Below are 19,814 nucleotides of genomic sequence, written 5' to 3'. Positions count from 1 at the left end.
TAAAGTAAATGTGATTATTTAATCTTTAGATGACTTAAGTTATAAGGAACACAATAATAGTATGAGTTAAGTGAAAAAGATCAACAATTAAGATATATTATATTATAATAATATAAGTCATAAATATAAATAACAACTCAATGTTTAATTAAAATTCTACTTCTTCATCGAGTTCTAAAATATCTGGATCAGTATTTCGTAAAGTTTCCAACGTGGGAAGACTTACGTAAAATTCATGGAAAATATCCGGTATTAAAGGGAGCAGCGAAATTAAATCATTTTTTTTCTCGATGGATATGGGTAATGGCTGTATAGATATTATAGGAATATGATCAGGAACACTGGACCCTCTTCTTTTATAGTTAAAGGTAGAAAAAGGCGAATCTATATTCAGGGTGTCTTTATAAGTGAGAATGCCAAATTCTTGCTCATAGCGTAGCCATCTTTTTTCCAGCCATTTAAACTGCCGCCCATCGGTATCTTTATTTCTTAAAACTAAAGCACTTTTGAGGAGGGATGAAAAGTCATAAAAGTCTGTATTTTTCATTTCAACAACCTTAAACTTTTTGCTGCTAGACCGGATCAACTGTATCCAATCATGTGGATGAAATACCTGTAATTCCGTTTTCTTCTTTTTTTTTTCTATGATGCCATGATCGGTATCTACTTCTAAATGGCTATGGCCAGGTATCATAAATTTGTGGTCAATTGTTTTGATAGCTCGATGTTTTTGCAATACCCAAGTAAACATGCAACTGACATGGGAATTCCTATTTTGCCCACCGCATGTATCCGAGTAAAAAATTATATGTTTCGTATTATCAGATACGGATGTTTCTAAGTGCTTGTAAATACAAGAAGCGATTTGGTTAGCTCCCCGAGCTGCTACCGCCTCGTGCCACACATAGCAAACAGCTTTACCAGTTTTGTTGTCGTGGACAGTTAAATTGAACGTCCATAATTGCCGTTTATAAAAGGCTACAGAAGAACTTAGAGCTGGTGTTGGCAAACACTGCTGTAAATCAAATGTGTACACCTGTAACGTGTCATCATTCTTGCACATTAGCGTGTCAGCTCGTTTCATGTCATAGGCTTGATCAGCTAGCGTTTTGTGGTTATCATGTTGAAGTATGAGATCTATTTTAACAGATTCCTCTTGACACAGCTGTATCTGCATCTTAAACTTGTCACAAGTGTAACAAGTATCGACACGCGGTTTTTTAAATAAAAGTCCTAATTTGTGAAATTCCTGACTATAGATTTTGATTGAAGGTGGATTATTCCGATCTTGACAAAATAACTCAAACATCTTTTGCATTGTTAAGTGAGATGGCAAATACTTCTTTGATGTAGACTTTCTCGTATAGTGACTTTCGTATGATGGAAATGACATGATATGTGTCTTAATTTCTAGGCGTTTTTCGTTTGATATCTTATGCTTAGGAATTGTTTTCCCTCGCATGTCATCAGTTTGAGTACCCCCTATGGATGATCTCCTTTTCATAGCAACTGTCTTTATAAAATTGTCACTTTCATCTAACGTTTTCATTAAACATCCTCGGCAGACAGGTTCACGTTTACCATGCACAGTAAAAAAGTATTTATATGTCTTCATTCTAAGCTTTTGCTTTTCAGGTTCAATAGCTCGTATTCTTTGCATAGATTTATCTTTAATTTCCATTAAAGACGCCATGTACGCAGATCTTTTTGCATATGACCCCATTTGCCAATATTCTGTAAATATGGCATGCCTATCAGTTAGTGGTATACGTTCTTTACATTTCATTCTGCAAACAGGTAGCTCTTTCATAGTGCGATCTGATATACATTTTCCTTTTAATGTTTTGTATGCCTGTCCTAAGTTACGTTTTAATTTTTTTTCTCTTTTTATAGTACGTATACTCTTTTTTGGAGACACATTAAGATTAATTGAATTTTCATCACAAGTACTTGAACTTGATGTGGTTGAAAGTCTCGGTAATTCATAACATGGATCTCGTACGGAATCATCACTAGAGAAGTCAAGTACAGGATGGTATGTTAAACTACTGACTTGACCTGATGATGTCGACGGTATAGGATCGTCTGCCACTAGGTTCTCTGTGTTCAAAATCGACTGTTGATTTACATTTTCTAAAAAAGGACAAGACAATCATCTATTTATAATGATATAATATTGATATAATTACGTAATTTGCAAATCATAATTTTGAAGATATGTGAAAATATACCTTCATTGCTTTCCAGATGAGTGGATAACGCCATTTCAACTAATTTCTTGCATCTTTGAATATTCATCTTAAATAATTAAAATATTTAAGCACTCACACACAACTAACTAACACAACTAACCAACAAACTGTGCACAATCGACAACATTAGTAAATTAAAACCACTTACCGAAGTATTGTTTACGTTATAAATATTTTTAAGTAACCACTTTCTCTAAAGAAATGTTACATTTTGATGTTCTTTATAACATAAGTCAGACTTCTTACGTTAATAACTTTGTACTTATGGTGTTCCTTAGAACATAAGTCCAGTTATGTTTTTTAGTTCGTTTGATTATATTAGGATTTCTTAAGGTTGATACAGAACGCCGCTTGAATACGCCATGAAATACTTGAGTTTGATTTATGTGCTTTTGTCAGATTGTGTGTTGAGCAAAATGTAAACCGATGATGTAATAAAAAATAAACTGAAAATTTTGACTTATGTGCTTTAGTCTGCCGACCCTAGATTTACAAAATTGGACGTCCTAATTTTTTTCCAGCTTCAGTTTTAAAGTAAGGACTCTACCGATACATATCAGTTTCATCTCTGGGTAAAAAACCTTGTAAAGTAGTGTAATCAAATATATTTATTTCATTGTATGTACATTTCCATTTTCGGTTACAAATAAATAAATAAAACAATTAAAATTCAAAGAGCTATAATAACATGTTGACTTTTTATTAAATAATGTATTAGTAATAAGAAAGATAATAAAGATTATATCAATAATAACGACTTATGGAACCAATGTATATAATTTATAATATAACTCAGGATGTTGTTTTATTTTAAATATATCAAAGTGTTTTAGTTCATTCCCGTGGTAGGTTTTGCGCCAATTGTCGTAATTTCGCGCGGGCCACCTTTCCCACGGATGTCATCGGTAATTCGTCCATGAATATAACTCCGCCTCTTAATCTTTTTGAATCCGACAATTTATCTGTAAACGTATGACAAAGTTGATTGTAAGGTCGATTCGTTGAGAGGGGAGCAAGGGACTGTATCTGGGTCAAATGGCAGAACAGGTCGGCTGTTCCGAGCGCTCGTAAAATGTTACCTAAATCGCTGGGGGAACGTTTCGGGGGCACTCTGCGTGGGTTCCGTGTCGCCCACCGAGAGTCTTCGCGACTGAATCGCGAAGAGGTCAGTGTGCTTAGTGCGAGTTTTTTAACGTTCTCGATAGCGTTTAACTTAACTCAAATTTGTATGGATTTGGAACGTTTGCCTACGTTTGCCGCTAGGGGCGCTATTCCAACTGCATACAAATTCTAGTTAACTTTTACGCTATCGAGAACGTTAAAAAACTCGTACTAAGCACACAGGTTACAAACTTTTTTTTTACTCATAGGGTACAAACTATTTTCGTATCTCTTCAAAATCCGATTAGGAGATTCGGTCGTGAAAACTTAATAGATATTTATGAGTTACTTTATTTGCTATGTACCTAGCTTCTAAGATTTTACAGCACAAAATCTTAAAATGAGGATATTTTTATGCGAAATAGGTTTCCGTAACCAAGCCCATAAATAGTTTGCTCCAAATAAATCTCTTACTACCCCTGATATCTAATTAATACGACAACACATCAAACAGACAAGAAAGACATTTTGGCCCGTTTTCAGTATTTTATTACTAGCAACATCGTCGTATCACTGCTGCATACAATTACTCCGGGCGTTTTACTTTTGAAATTATAATCTAAGAATTGGAAAATTAAACAAAAAGTGCTTTAAAATTATTCACCGGCAACAAGATCTTTTATCTCCTCTGCTGTGACGGTGGCATCCTTCCGTCTCACCACACACGCTACGGGATGCTCGCCGTCTTCTTCACTAGGTATACTGGTAACACTAACATCCAAGACTCCTTCGTGTGTTCTGATCACGCCTTCGATTTCGACAGGTATAACCTATAATGTTTCGAAATTTAGATTGGTCGAACACCGCCTGTACCAAAGACGAAAAAAATAATAATTGCAAAAGTTATTCGTAGAAAAATACGAGTGGCGTGCATTTTTATTTATTTATTGCTTAGATGGGTGGACGACCTCACAGCCCACCTAGTGTTACAGTCCTAGTGTACAACGTAAATGCGCCACCCACCTTGAGATATAAGTTCTAAGATCTCAGTATAGTTACAGCGGCTGCCCCACCCTTCAAACCGAAACGCATTACTGCTTCACGGCAGAAATAGGCAGGGCGGTGGTACCTACCCGCGCGGGCTCACAAGAGGTCCTACCACCAGTAATTTTACGTAAAACGCGCGTTCTCCGTAACTTTAATCTGCCAATTTTGAAAACCAATGTTTTCTTTTTGTATATCTCATTTATAGGACTACTCATTGATAGGGTTGCTAATCTCGATATAGTATTTAACGCGCTTCGAAAATCATTACACTTAAGTCGTAACTAACTAAAAAACAAAACTAAATTATGTGTTATTTAAAACAATTTTACGATTTGCTCTCATAATTTTTGGTAAGCTTTACAATTTATTCGGTCTTGCTTAAAGGAAAGTCGGAAATTTGTACGCGATAAAAAAAGTGTTTTTTTTTAAATTCCTAAGGTTCTCCTTATAAATTAGGTACTTGAATACAGTCTGTTAAGGGATTAATTACTTAATCGTTAATTATACATTACATGGTAGCTCCTATATTTGATGAGCATGCTCATTCTTTCGACGAAATAGAAAAAGTCCTCTTCGTCTCTGTACAAAATATCCCCGGTTTTAAACCAGCCATCCGCTGTGAAGGCCTTAGCAGTTTCTTCTGGATTCAGGTAGTACTCCTATAAGAGCCACAAAATCACGGTCAATGCTCACGGACAATAAATTCTAAATCAGGTACAAAGGCAGCTAGACACGCCTTTGTATCTGATTTATATCCTGATACCTGATGCTACGTAGTACGCCCGTGCGTCATCATTAAGCCTAGCGCCCTCTAGTAAGCGCGCAGTCATAATGGAATAGGTACAAATGTAAAAGGTGCTTTGAAAGTGTCTGTATATACGATGAAAGGGAAAATCTTCTACCGAGCGGGTGATATTGCTCGAACTTCTGGCCACTTAGGACAACAAAAGTATTTCCACGGAGCTTTGGAATCATATGATCAGTGAAAATGGAGAAAAGGAGAATTTTCTGTGCCGTCCCTACATCATTTGGGATAAGGGCATAAAGAAGTGTTTAATTCAAAAGAGTTCTCTTGCATTATCAATACTACAAATAGTTACGAGACAAAAATATGAAGATCCGGAATTGGCATAGCAAACGTATCGACTCTAGTTAAGAGACGTGGCTGGAGGCTATAGCACAGGTTCACTAGTCACCAAGCCAAAGGTGTTCCAACATACCGTTCTGATTGTAGTTGGCTCTAAAGTTACCATACATTGATTGGACTTACTGTAAAACAATCTCCTTTAGTCCACAATTCTCCCGGGACATGCGGTTCAGTTATTTCTAGACCGCTCTCAGGATCAACTAACTGAAAAAAACAAAATATATTTGTTCTAAGGTCTCAGTATAGTTACAACGGCTGCTCCACCCTTCAAACCGAAACGCATTACTGTTTCACGGCAGAAATAGGCAGGGTGGTGGTATCTATCCGTGCGGACTCACAAGAGGTCCTAGAGGAGACTACCTCCCAGACTAACTCCGTCGTGTTTATTTCGGGTTGTTTGCATTGGGAAAACGACAAGCTCTTCCATTGAGTAAATGAAATTGCTCATCAATCAGACGATCCGAATATTGTTGTTTGGAACATAACTATGTGTAAGTTTCTCTTTGTAAATGTCGTAAGCGCAGTTTAAGCTTTTGCCGGATTTCCTCGTTTATAATAATAAACGCAGCAATACACACCTTAACTTCAACAGAGTCCGCTCTTTTGCCGCAACTACTGATCGGTGTTTTATGGTTCGTTGCGAATACCGGTCCTATGTTCTCTGTCTGCCCGTACGCTTCGATCAGTAACGCGTCATGTCGTAATCTACTCTGTTTAAAAATGAAAATATTAGTAGTTTCGCATTCGTATTTCCATTGATGGAAGGTTCTTAGGAGGATTTTTGACGTTCGTTGATAGTCTAAGGGGTTCCAGCTATTCACGGAGTGGTAGGTGAGCTCACGGGTTCATCCTGAAAAAGTTTTTTTATCACTGGCCCTGGCAAGAGCAGTGCCTCGCTGAATCTACCACCGGATCGGAATCGCGGCTCACGTAGAAGACCCGGTGAGAAACTCAGTGTGTTGTATCTATGGGACGACCGACGTATTGAAGCTGTACAGGCAATGAAATTGACGACAATAAATATTTTAGGAGTTTTTTACATGTCATTTTGGGTTACTAGAACTTTTATTACTGTCTAGTATGGCTTTTATATTGCCATTGATGGTAGGTAGACTTGCTTGCGGAGACTCTGATTGTAATCTTTACTTGCCCATGGACATCAAAAATCCGCTGAGCATAGCAAATTATAGGCGGAAGAGTTACCCAAAAAAATAATGATTCTATTAACAAATGATGTCGTTTTGAAATATTTTCTAGAAACGGGTATTCTAGATCTAGAAATTACCCAAAACCCCGCAGTCGTAAGAAAACAATCCTACCTCTAATATAGGTCTACCAACGTTGCTCATTAAAGAGATATTTAGTGGTGGAATCTATGCTGAGAAAGCTATTATTGGTCATTCATTGTTCTCAACTTGGTTCCTTATCTTGATGTGAAAATAATACCAGTCATTACAATTTTGACGTGGTGGTGACATCAGGCCACCAGTTTATGATCCTCATGACATTGTAGGCTATTTTCTAAGGACAGTTCTAAGGATAGAAGATCGCGTGAATGCGTTTTGTAACCTAGTTTTGGACCTTGGTTTCTCTCGTGTAATAAATAATAATTTTAAATGTATTATTAAATTATAGACATATTCAAAATATAGGTTATACCGTAATACTTAGCAATCAATGTTTGATTTAAAAAAACTCAATACGTTTACTTACCTTTAGGGCCAAAATAACATCCTTATGTAATTTCCCGCCTCCTAAAACTAGGCTTTTGAAGCATTTGAAGTCACAGTTTTCATAGGCCAACAAATTAGAAGCTAGCGACGGGTTCATCATTGTGGTTTTTGGCTGCAAAAATCGGGTATTAACTAGTAGACACCGTTTCGACCAGACGTCATTTGAACCGATGCTTAACTTAAGCAATACCATGTTTTGTTTTATTTCATTTTATGAAAAAATTCAATAAAACAAAAATAAAATATAAAAATATTAAATTAGTCTTTTTATGTACATTAATTGCTATGGGCAGTTACACGTTTGCTTGCTCTAGCCTGAACAGTGGTTGTGGTGATGTCAATCCACTCCCATGAGTCGGATTTATTAATTCATTAATTTAATATAAACATATTATTCATTCGCTTCTCTCTCTCTCTCTCTCTCTCTTCCCAGCTATTTATCCCACATGGTGGTGGGGTCAGCTTTCCTAACTTTACTCCTTCTAAAACCAATAAAAATGCAATATTAAAATTTGCAAAAGCTTTAAATTCTTTTTGTACTGCAAAAATGCCACGATGTTCATTTGGCTATGATATAATATATCATAGCTACATAATTAATGACTTGTGTTGCGATGGAGTTTTGAAACGTAAATACGAGTACTTTAATTCACCGTGAAGATTCAAGGGAATAAATATAAAATTACTGCACCGGCGATTCCTTATATAACTAAAATAATGCTTACATACCAAACATGTAAAATTTAATGTAGGTATAATGTTTTCCAAGGTGCAGGCCATTTAGGTGGGTTTGGGACTGCCTTGTCCAAAGCTTGATTTCAAAAATATTTAGAGGTGGTAGGGCAAACTCTATGCCTGCAACTACAATTATAAGGGCATTGCATTTGTATACAGCCATTGTAGAGTACAGTTGCAGTCTATACTTCAGAGAGCGATATTTGCGTTGTGACATGAACTGGTGTTATAACAAGAGCTCTCATGCACGCATTTATACAGTAAAAATATAAACCGCTACCTAAATTACAGTGTTGCCAAATATTTCGTCAGCTTAGGACCAGATTTTAGATATTTTTTTTGAAAGTTCTAGTGATGTGTTCTAGTCGTCGTGGCCTAAAGGATAAGACGTCTGGTACATTCGTATGTAGCGATGGATCGGTGTTCGAATCCCGCCGGCAGGAACCAATTTTTCAAATGTCAATTATGTCAATTTCCAATGTTAATTAACAAATGTTCACGATTGACTTCCACGGTGAAGGATTAACATCGTGTAATAAAAATCAAACCCGCAAAAAATTATAATTTGCGTAACTATTAGTGGTCGGACGTCTTGTGAGTCCGCACGGGTAGGTACCACCGCCCTGCCTATTTTTGCCGTGAAGCAGTAACGCGTTTCGGTTTGAAACGATAACCACTTAACATCAGGTGATAAGATATAAATAATAATAAAAATTTAGACTTGCATAGACATCAAACATTAATGGTCGTAACTGTCTCAAGGATCCAGTGTGTAAATCTAGATTTATGTACAGAGATGCGTCACCAAATATGAACGAACCGGATGTCTTATCTGTTACGCAGATTTCAAATCATTAAATAAATTGTTGGATAGTATCTCGAAAACCGGTTTAAAAAAATACCCACAGTTTTCAAAAGAACCGGTGAAATCAACTCAGTGGCATTTTTTTATTATCATTTCCAAGTTTATATTCTTTCGCACAAGTATAAAGGGTACTGGTGGTAGGACCTCTTGTGAGTCCGCACGGGTAGGTACCACCACCCCGCCTATTTCTGCCGTGAAGCAGTAATGCGTTTCGGTTTGAAGGGTGGGGCAGCCTTTGTAACTAAACTTGAGACCCTAGAACTTATATCTCAAGGTGGGTGGCGCATTTACATTGGAGATGTCTATGGGCTCCAGTAACCACTTAACACCAGGTGGGCTGTGAGCTCGTCCATCCATCTAAGCAATTAAAAAAAAGGTACCCATTTTTTCATTAAATTCATCGAACACAAACAATATCAATACGATAATCATGTAGGGTAAGGATACGTTCCTACACACTCCGGTGTTGTGTGAAACCGTGTTATATGTTTAAGACAGTACAAAAAGGAAAGTAATTTTCTGAATTAAACATCTCAACTATGTTTGTATATTATATATATTTTTTTACCTATCATACTTAGTCTGGGCATAAATACTGTTATAATAAAATAAAAAAAAATCTATTGCAAATAACATTTATTACTTTTACAATGTGTTAGTTTAATACATAAATATAAAACAATTTAAAGTATAAAATGCTTATTCGAAGTGGTCTCCATTGGCTGCAATACAGTCCTTTAAACGTTGAGGCCAGCTATCAATAGAAGCACGCACTCTTTCCATGGGAAAAATTTTCACTGCCAATCGTACGGATTGTTTTAGGGACTCCAAATTATCATGGCGTTTAGAGCAAGCCGTACTCTGTAAAACTGACCATAAATCATAATCCAGCGGATTAAGATCGAGACTAGACGACGGCCAGTCTTCAGCTCTGATGAAGTCCGAAACGTTCGTTTCCAACCAAGACTGCGTAGACCGAGCTTTATGACCTGGCGCCGAGTCTTGCTGGAAGGACCATTTTTGATTATTGAACATGTTGTAGTTGTTAAGGGGCTTCACTACCCTCTCAAGAATGGTATCTTGATACACTTGTGCCCATATTTTGATACCTTTTTCACAAAAGTATGGCCCAGTCACTCCTTCAAAGCTAACCCCACCAAACCGTCACTGAAGTCGGATAGTTCCCACGTTTCACTCTGTCGACTAATTGGGAGGCTTCCTTAGAGCTTTGAGCATAAATACGGTCATTTTGTTTGTTAAAATGTTGCTCAATTGTAAAAAAATTCTTATCCGTAAACAAAAAAATTCTATGACCTCCCTTTGCGTAATGCTTCAGTAGTTGTTTCGATTTTACCACCCTATTCTCTTTTAAATTATCAGTTAAGAAATGACCAGTACGTCTCTTATAGGCTGCAAGTCCTAAGTCATCTTTTAAAATACGCGATATCGTTCTAGGTGCTATCTTCATCTCCCGAGATAAAATATTTTGCTTTCGGACAGGATTTCTTCGAATTCTTTCTCTTACTGCTTTGACCACCTTTTTCGTACGAACATTACGTGGACGGCCAGATCTTTTTCTGTCACAAACAGAGGAGGTGTCATTGCACCTAATAATAGCCCGGTACACAAACATTTTACAAATACCAAGCGTATGAGAGTTTTAAAAATTGCATTTGGCTCTATACCTACTTTGTGTAATGCAATCACAACGATTCGGTTCTCTTTATCACCCCACTCCATTTTAATATCGCAAAATATAGTACAATGTATTGGCGCCAAAATGAGAAAACTCAATGAGCAATCATATAAAAATGACAGATTCCAAATTCAAATGTAATATTTTGTTTATTTTTAATTGTAACAGTATTTATGGCCAGACTAAGTATTGTGTGTTCATAATACATAATATAATTTTCGAACTAACTATTTTTAAATAAAAATCTCGTTACCGTGTTGTAAAAGTATCATGCTTTAAGAGGGATTTGGGGAAATTTTCTATTCGTGTTTGAGTGGAAATGTGTTGTAAAATACCGTGCTATAGGAGAGCCCTCCTGTACCTGAACTTACCGGTCGTCCGTGAAGTATTTGTAACTTAGTAAATAATAAACGCCATATTTAATAGTAAAAGTAAGTTTTAATTGGAAGCAAGTGAGATACCATACCTTGTACTTGTTTATGATCTCAACGACATGTTCCATTGTAAGTAGCGCTGACGTCTGTACCTTTGTTTGGTTGAGAAGCGGTATGCCCATTGCGTTAAAAAGTCCCGACACCCATTGTACTGGGGACAGATTCAGAGCTATTACTTGACTCGTATCATCTCTACGAAAAACAAAAAAAACGAAAAATATAATATAATATGACAGTCAAATAAGAATGATAGTCGAAAAATAGTCACTAACAAGATGGCGAGTTAAAAAAAATATAATTCTTTCTCCGCATTTTTATCAATTTTCGTCTGGTTAACACATCGCGAAGTTAGTTTGAATTAATTACGAAAATAAAACCGAACGGACAAATGTATGGTGAGTGAGTAAAACGTCGTAAAAATACGCATTATTTGGCCATGTTCTATATCGAACAATTTTGGCAGTGTTTGCCGAATACTCGTATGAGGCAGGTCGCTTACTATTATACTGCAACTAGTCGCTCTGAGTAAATGGGTGAGGTCTAAATTGAACAGTAGGCGTCTTTTAGGATTGAAGGATTACTAGAGGCCCAGAGGTTTTCTAGTTTTACCTGGACAGGTGGGCGAGCAAAGGCTCAGAAAAGAGGGGGTGGGATTTGCTAACAGCTGACCGAGCGCCTCAGAAGGAGACCTAACAACTCGAGAGCAGCTGCTTCGCGAATGAATCTACTACCGGATCGGAATCGCGACCCGCTGAGAAGATCCGGCGAGAAACTCAGCGGGTTGATGCATGGGTTAGGTTGCACGTCGAACTCTTTGTCGAGTTCGACGAGTACGGTTACCGGAGGGGGCGTCTTTTGTCTAGGTATCACATTATAATGCGTTTGAAGCTAAACGTCTATTGAAAGTCACAAAATTGAATTATTATAATATTACGTAATTAAAATAGTGTTGATAATTCTGTACAATACTCGTACAATGATTTGATGGTGCAATAGTTAGCGGCAGGCTGTTGTGCCGAGGGCCGTGGGTTCGATTCCCACATCGGGAAAACATTCGCTTGATGAACACGTATGCTTGTTCTTTGACTGGGTGTTTATTATCTATTATCATCATCATCCATCAGCCCACAGTCGTCCACTGCTGGACTTAAGCCTCTCCCAATCCACACCGGAAAACGGAACGGAAAACGTAGCGTGGGACGCCCCCGGCTAGGTGGTGCGATGACCTCCGAACGGTGGCCGACAAGAGGAGGATGAGGAGAGCCGAAGACCGGACTCAGTGGTGTGGATTATTATCTATACATGTATATAGTTAAACATATATATCTAAGTGCATTTCCGGAGATCTTTTTTGCCACGTACCATTCGGCTTTGGAATGAGCTCCTCTCCACGGTGCTTCCCGAGCACTATGACATATCCTTTTTCAAACGAGGCTTGCGGAGAGTACTTAACGGCAGGCAGCGGCTTGGCTCTGCCCCTGGCATTGCTGAAGTCCATGGGTGACGGTAACCATTCACCATCCGGTGGCCGTATGCTCGTCTGCCTACAAAAGCAATAAAAAAGTATGTATATGTACTCTCTGGTATCCATAAAACAGAGAATCGAGTGTCTATACTTGTTGCCTTATCATATTTTTTTATTACTCACATACTTTACTTACTTATCCTTTAATTCAAACAGACACAAAGTTAAACAATTCGCTTTTCTAATCCAAACTTTGTGTTTGATGGCAGCTACTTTCAGAACTCCTGATGTGCCACCAGTGCTAATCAGCCAGACGTAAACCTTGTCTAAATCGAAAGTGGCCGGCCTGTAACAAAATCACCGGAACTGCTTACTTACTTAGGTTACTTAATTCATAGAGATTAGGCGTTTTGCTGTGCTCATTTTTGACATAATTAATTAATTAACGCGATGCTTGTGTTATCAATGAAGACACGATCGTCGGCCTTTCTAGACTCGGAAAAGTTGAATAGGCACGGAGCTTCGAGGATGGGTCCTCATTAATATCGATAGGCAGTGGCGGTTGGTTTTATCCCTAGCATTGCGAACGTCTATAAGCCACTTTCACCACCATCAAATGCTACCGTACCGTCTTTCTTCAAAATTATTTAAAAAATATGTGGTAGTTTTATAAACGGCGCAGATGTTGTCATCAGTAATCCTTTGCTCTATTACGATTTTTAAACCAATGATCATCCCACAAATCTATCTTTTGTCTATGCATCTTTAGAGGGTTTTTTTTTTAAATCGATGCCTTATACAACCAAAACCTTCATGATTAAACCTTTATTTTTTTATAAAATAAGTTATCATCATGCTACACAGTCGCCCTAACGTTTTGTAAAATTCAATGCTTTATTGTAACTCGTTATAGTATTTAATTTTAAATAATTTGTATTTAAATCGTTGCAATTAATCTATCACAATGCATTATGTTATCATATTTAAATATTATATTTAGATTGGTAGGTCCAGTGCTTGTTTCACGATTTAAACACGCATTCCTATTAGGGACTTTGTAACTGTGTGCAAACACGATAATATCGTTAAATTTTCAGATTACAAATTGCCTACAATCATAAATTTTATAATTGGATAGTTGCCTGTATATTACTGATCCAGTTCAAGTCCCACCCTTCATTTGAACTCACTAGACAATCATAGAAATTGTCTTTTTTGCTTCTTTTCTTGGATACTAGGATTCTAGCATTTTAGATTTTAAAAAAAAAATAGGTTTACTCGTATTCCATTTCTTTTTGGCGGTAATTGCTTGACTTTTCTTCTTGATTGACATTGCTGTTCATTTTAAATTTTGTTTTTTTTATGCTCGCAATTCATGTCTTTCTTTTGATAGCTGAAAGCACGTCATGTTTTTCTTCATGGAACTTTGAAAAGTTCCCAATTTTGGAAGTTCGTAACCAATATGATTTCATGCTTGCCTTTATCCTTAAGCATAGTCTAAAGTTCGTCACTTGTTAGCCAGAAAACTATGAGAACGTCTACAAATATTTAGTCAAATAATTTGTAATTTTTCAAGCGTTCTGCCATCAAACAGATATTTCGAAATAATTTTTCCAGAGTCGCAGTAAAGAGTTAAGGCGGTATAAGATCTCTTTGGCAGAGGTATTTCCGGATTATTGCTTCTAAACCTTCTTTATTTAGAACATTATTCACACAATTATTGTCATGTAATAAACATTGTTAAATATTCTGATGTATTTGCTTGCTAGCTACATTCTTGATTTTTAGGTGCTTGTCATATGGACTTCCGTTCAAGCATATAAAACACAGTTTAAGTTAGGATTAATGTTTTTTTTATGGACGGACGAGCTCACAGCTCACCTGGTGTTAAGCGGTTACTGGAGCCCATAGACATCTACAACGTAAAAGCGCCATCCACCTTGAGATATAAGTTCTAAGGTCTCAAGTATAGTTACAACGGCTGCTCCAACTTTCAAACCGAAACGCATTACTGCTTCACGGCAGAAATAGCAGGGCGGTCGTATCTACCCGTGCGGACTCACAAGAGGTCCTACCACCAGTAATTACGCAAATTATAATTTTGCGGGTTTGATTTTTATTACACGATGCAATTCCTTCACCGTGGAAGTCAATCGTGAACATTTGCTGAGTACGTATTTCATTAGAAAAGTTGGTACCCGCCTGAAATTCGAACACCGGTACATCGTTCAACACGAATGCACCGGACGTCTTGTCCTTTAGGTCACGACGACTTCTTTTGTGTAATTTGCATTTAAATACCGGTGCAACTATATTATCAAAGTAAATATAGACTAAATGTCGATGAGGTAGAATGAGTATGTGTGTTTTTTATCTCAACCAAAACAATCTTTTGTTCGGCTTGAATAAACGGCTATTTTAATACATTCTGGAGTTCGATAAAGTAGGTACATATTTATTTTGCCTCAAGGTTAGGCGGTGAGTTTAATGGCATTCAGTTTTCGCGAAAATAAAAAAATAAAACGCCTGTTTCATCTCCGTAAATCGGAGTAATTAATAAAACTGTATTACATCAGGGCACAAAAAACATCGAACCAATACGAAACAAAAATATGTATAAAATAGTAGCCGAGTCAAAGAATTTTTGCAAACCGTAGAATGCTGTTTTCAATTTTGCAATAATAATGTAGACATAGTACAATCGAGAAAATAACGATGCACAGTTTGATGTTTAAACATTTTCCTTTTTTTGATTAATTAATCCTATTTTTACTATTAATTACTCATTTATTTTTTCTTACCATGTTTCCGTCGTTTCGAGAACCTTATTTTATAGCTATCGTTGTCACAGAGGACTAAGGTGTTATTCTTTAAAATATAACTAATAAATAAGTGATATTTTTAGTGGAGACTACAGACATGATTATCCCGTTTTTGCAGGATAGCCGTCGGAACCCCGTGGTTCGTCAGGAGCATCGACCTCCACGATGACCTGGACCTAGAGTCCATCAGTAAATATTTACAGTCGGTATCAATGCGATATTTGCGACAATATTTTTGCAAAGAATTTCGATAAAGCGGCACGACACGAGAACCCTCTCATCGTGGCCGCCGGTAACTACATTCGCGATCCTGCGGATCGAATGGTAAACAGTCGACGTCGCCCAAAACACGTCATTTCGGATCTTCCCGATTCATTAACGGTGCTTTTAGGTACCCCAAGCACCGGTCATCGTTCTTGTCGAACCCGTCGCTTGAGACGAAGGGCTCGGCGAGTAAATTAACCCACAGACACAGCCCACTGAGTTTCTCGCCGGATCTTCTCAGTGGATCACGTTCCCGATCCGCTGGTAGATTCTGCGAAGCACGGCTCTTGCTAGGGTTTGTGTTAGCAACAATGTCAGGTTTGAGCTCCGCGAGCTCACCTACTCGCCCGGTGACGCTGATATGGTCTCTCAAGACCATCAATCAGCTTAGGTAGGAAAAAAAAGGAAATGAGTTGGAGGTCGAAGACTCAATTGTATTGCTATATCGTTTATACATACACCTTTAATCCACACAAAAACTCGTATAATAAAGCATAATAAAATAAATTTCGCTAATATTTTTATTTATTTATTATGATGTTATTTTTTCATATTGGTAGCTGTGTATGAACACTAGTAGTTTTTTTATTTTTTTTATTTTTTTATTGCTTAGTTGGATAGGCGAGCTCACAGCTCACCTGGTTTTAAGTGGTTATTGGAACCCACAGACATCTACAACGTAAATGCGCTACCCACCTCGAGATATAAGTTCTAAGGTCTCAGTATAGTTGCAACGGCTACCCCACCCTTCGAACCGAAACGCATTACGTGCGTGGTGGTACCTACCCGTGCGGACTCCCAAGAGATCTTACCACCAGTTGTAGTAGAATACTTGTTTGATTTGAATGAAAGGAACAATTAGGCCACTGTTTTTCGTCGGATCTTCTCAGTGGGCCGCGCTTCCTTTCTGTGAACCACTAGTCTTTTTAGGGCTAGTATTAGCAAATTCGCTCAGCTTGAGCCCGTGAGCTCATCCACCCGCTCGGGCGTAGCTCGAATAGCTTCTTAGGCTATCAGCGAATAGGCAGGGGGAAAAAGGAACAATATATACCGCTGAGACAGTCGACATAAATGTATCGCTATTTCATTATCTCAATTAAATAACCTTTGGCCAATGACTGGAAGGAGAGGTGAGACGACGATCAAGAATAATGAAGGGTTCTCTTTTTGGAGGTCCTGGTCTCGGTTGACCTAATCAAATAAGTAAGCATTTTCATAAAGTACTTACTGAAAATCAGCAATATCGTCATCAGCGAAGTCAGCTAGTAACTTGGACATCGGCTCGTCTCCGTCAAATGTGATGACTCTGGTGTCAAGCCCTAGTTCGCGGGCAGCTTCCAAGTAATTTTCCCGTTGATTTTGTTGACAAAACGCTATTTTTGGTTGCGTCAATTTAAAAAAGCTTTTGATTTCATCTAGGAGCAGATAAGGATTCGATTAAATGATGATATGCACATATTTTTAAAAGAGAACCGTTTTTTTTTTTTGTAATAAGATGTGCATTTAAATTATATGTACGTCAGTTAGGGACAAACATCGACATCGCGTTATGCACTTTTAAATATAACTACATTTGAATGTTCCAGAAAAATCGTATCGAAATCGGTAGTGTTGCTGTGAAGTACTGAACACACGCGTTTACATAAATTTACTTAAACTTTAATTCAAAGTCGTACGTAATTTGAATAGTGGATCGACGCCGGTTATAGGATATCCATTCATTAAGGCAGCATAATATGGTATATAAAGATCCAAGTGGTTTCTTCCCGCCAGTGCCAGTACATCCCCCGGCTTAAGACCGAGCGTCCGCATGTACTTGGCTAACCGCACAGACCGCTGTAGTACTGACGCGTTTGTCTCTGTCTCCCCTGTTGCTGCGTCTATCTAAAAAAAAAAAGAATTTGACAATGCGAATTTTATTGCTTATTGCTTAAACCAGTACTTAGAGCGTGTGTTGTGACACGTGAGCCCCTTTAAAGTTATAGGTTCTTTCCTTTAAGTTTACACACTAGAAACTTTTTTCACACAAAGCTAATTTTAATTTTAATTAATGCTCCGTTTAAAATCGAATACAATCATTTAAGCCAAAGACTATTATGTCAATTTAAAGCTAAAATAGCTAATTTCGCCAAAACTACACATTTAAATTTTATTATTTATACAAGTGCATAAAATTAAGCGCAGGAAACGGTATTAACACAAAGACTAAATGAAATGAATGTGGGTTCATGTCATGAGCAAGGTAAGTGGCCAAATGACCTTAAACTTTGAATGTGTCCAGCGGAACTGCGTCATTGGGTTTGTTTCACTGAATTTTCAGTGTTGTGACTAATAAGAATTAGAATATTGGATAAATCCAAGCAAAAGGGGACTCAAAGGGAGGAAAAACAAACAAAAATGAAAATGTATAGGTACTTAATATCTTTATATTAATACGTGAAGCAAAAACTATGTACATATTCCTTTTTACGAAAATTGCGCGGACGGAGGAGTATGAAATTTTCCATATTTATAGAGAATATACAGAAGGAGTGCACAATGCTAATTTTTTTTTTAAATAATGCATAAATAATACCTTAAACTAATAAAGAAAACATGTCTTTGACACACACACACACACGCTTATATACTATTTTGTTTATTGTTAAAGTCTGTGGTCAAGTTGTGAATATATTAATATTGTTTTTCTATAATATTATTTGTCTTTATTGTATGTAACTTTAGCGAAATCTATACTAATATTATAATCTATACTAATATTATAAAGAGGAAAGATTTGTTTGTTTGTTTGTTTCGAATAGGCTCCTAAACTACTGGACCGATTTGAAAAATTCTTTTGCCATTAGAAGCCGACATTGTCCCTGATGAACATAGGCTACTTTTTTTTTTTTTAATTTTTTTTGTTTGTTTCATGTGTGTTTTAATGTTTCCGAAGCGAAGCGAGGGCGGGTCGCTAGTCTGTGATTATAGAAGTAAAGTCTTTAACAATAGAACCATAATAATATTCAAACTTATAATTTAAATTAACAATTATAGTCGAAATTCGATCACCCGGCGACCGCTAGTATTTATTAAAATACGATTTTCAGTGATTTCATACGTGCAAACGTCTTTTATTAAATTAGCATTTATTTTTGTTTGTCGTATTTGTATTTTGGTGTGCTTGTAAACGACCGATTGACTAAGTTAATATTAGCCTGCGCTTATCTCGATGAGTCACGTGCAAATAAGTTCAACAATTTTTAACACAATTAGCGTGAATTACCGGGAAAACTGTCGATTCCCGAATAAATAGTAACAACGTCCACGGCATATAAATAAATATTTAGCTGTTACCCGCGACTTTGTCCGTGCGGTCAAGAAAAATTGACAATTAGGTAATTTGTCTAAAGTGTCACGCTGTTTTTCTAAAGATATTAAAACAGTATTCCGTAGTTATGAGATGTTTTTTCGGGATGAAAGGTAACTTAAAACGATCAGTTTTGAAAAAGCGTGTTAAAAAAAAACACGTCAATCCCTTGCTTTGTTTCGACGCGAAAAAAAGACAAACAAACATTTAATATTCATCATATTTAAAATATTAAGTATGGATATGCATGTCGTTCGTAAATTTTCGTAAAATTGTATCAGTGGATCGTTTCAGAAATAGTTTTCAGCTTGGATCTTGATTTCCTTCCAAAACCACAGTTATTTTTAAGCATGAAATATATTTAAAAAAAAACGCATTTCATTGACGCACTCAAAAACATGTTTTGCCTTTATAATTTGCGTGATGAGCGAACAGAAATTTACAGGTTGTTAAATGCGCACAATACAATACCTGGCACACTGAATCAGGTCGTCTTCTCATGCAGTCCATAAATAGATGTCCCATGTGGTATTGAGGGTCGTCAATGTTGAAAGACATTTTATTGACGTTGAGAATACTGAATTATTTATAATAAACGCGTTGCACTCGTCCGTATCGTACAAGCTCGAACCATGTATTGCATTAAAGAGTGCATTGTTGTGTTTAAAATGCACTTCCGCTGAGGAGGTTAGTGCTAACGGGCGCGCTTCGTTGGGGATCGCGGATTCGAAGCGGACTGCGCACGGATTATTTTTAGTAACTCAAAGTATTGTTGATTGTACACTATGTTTTTTTTTATTGCTTAGATGGGTGGACATGCTCACAGCCCACCTGGTGGTTAAGTGGTTACTGGAGCCCATAGACATCCACGACGTAAATGCGCCACCCACCTTGAGATATAAGC

The 19,814-nt window shown here is 37.1% G+C and overlaps 2 protein-coding genes across 2 annotated transcripts in view; one reads left to right on the top strand and one right to left on the bottom strand.

Annotated features, from left to right (window-relative positions):
• Positions 1–2,921: 2,921 nt before the first annotated feature.
• Positions 2,922–19,570, bottom strand: LOC101744559 (uncharacterized). Its single transcript, XM_038016360.2, has 11 exons — positions 19,382–19,570; positions 17,238–17,445; positions 16,790–16,976; positions 12,672–12,821; positions 11,043–11,202; positions 7,261–7,392; positions 6,126–6,257; positions 5,671–5,751; positions 4,913–5,059; positions 4,018–4,183; positions 2,922–3,214 (listed from the first exon to the last, which is right to left on the bottom strand). The coding sequence occupies exons 1-11, from the start codon at positions 19,466–19,468 to the stop codon at positions 3,087–3,089; spliced, it is 1,578 nt and encodes a 525-aa protein (XP_037872288.1). The 5' UTR covers positions 19,469–19,570; the 3' UTR covers positions 2,922–3,086.
• The window catches only part of CYP367A1 (cytochrome P450 4V2-like), a 46,117-nt gene continuing 43,635 nt past the window's right edge, over positions 17,333–19,814 (top strand). Inside the window, exon 1 of the mRNA NM_001279379.1 lies at positions 17,333–17,803. Within this exon, the coding sequence (NP_001266308.1) occupies positions 17,776–17,803 (28 nt within the window). The 5' untranslated portion in view covers positions 17,333–17,775. The remainder of the gene's footprint in view (positions 17,804–19,814) is intronic.

This window comes from Bombyx mori, chromosome 16 (genome assembly GCF_030269925.1).
Source record: "Bombyx mori chromosome 16, ASM3026992v2".
Taxonomy (NCBI): Eukaryota; Metazoa; Arthropoda; class Insecta; order Lepidoptera; family Bombycidae; genus Bombyx; species Bombyx mori.
The sequence above is the reverse complement of the archived record's forward strand: the minus strand, read 5'-3'. Positions and strand labels throughout refer to the sequence as shown.

What these genes read in the sequence shown, in the direction of transcription:
- LOC101744559 (XM_038016360.2), bottom strand. Translation starts at nt 19,468, where the DNA reads ATGTCTTTCAACATTGACGACCCTCAATACCACATGGGACATCTATTT. An exon ending in GACGATATTGCTGATTTTCA is followed by an intron (nt 12,822 to 16,789) that starts GTAAGTACTTTA and finishes ATTTTGTTACAG; the next exon opens with GCCGGCCACTTTCGATTTAG. An exon ending in CGGACTCTGTTGAAGTTAAG is followed by an intron (nt 5,752 to 6,125) that starts GTGTGTATTGCT and finishes TGTTTTTTTCAG; the next exon opens with TTAGTTGATCCTGAGAGCGG.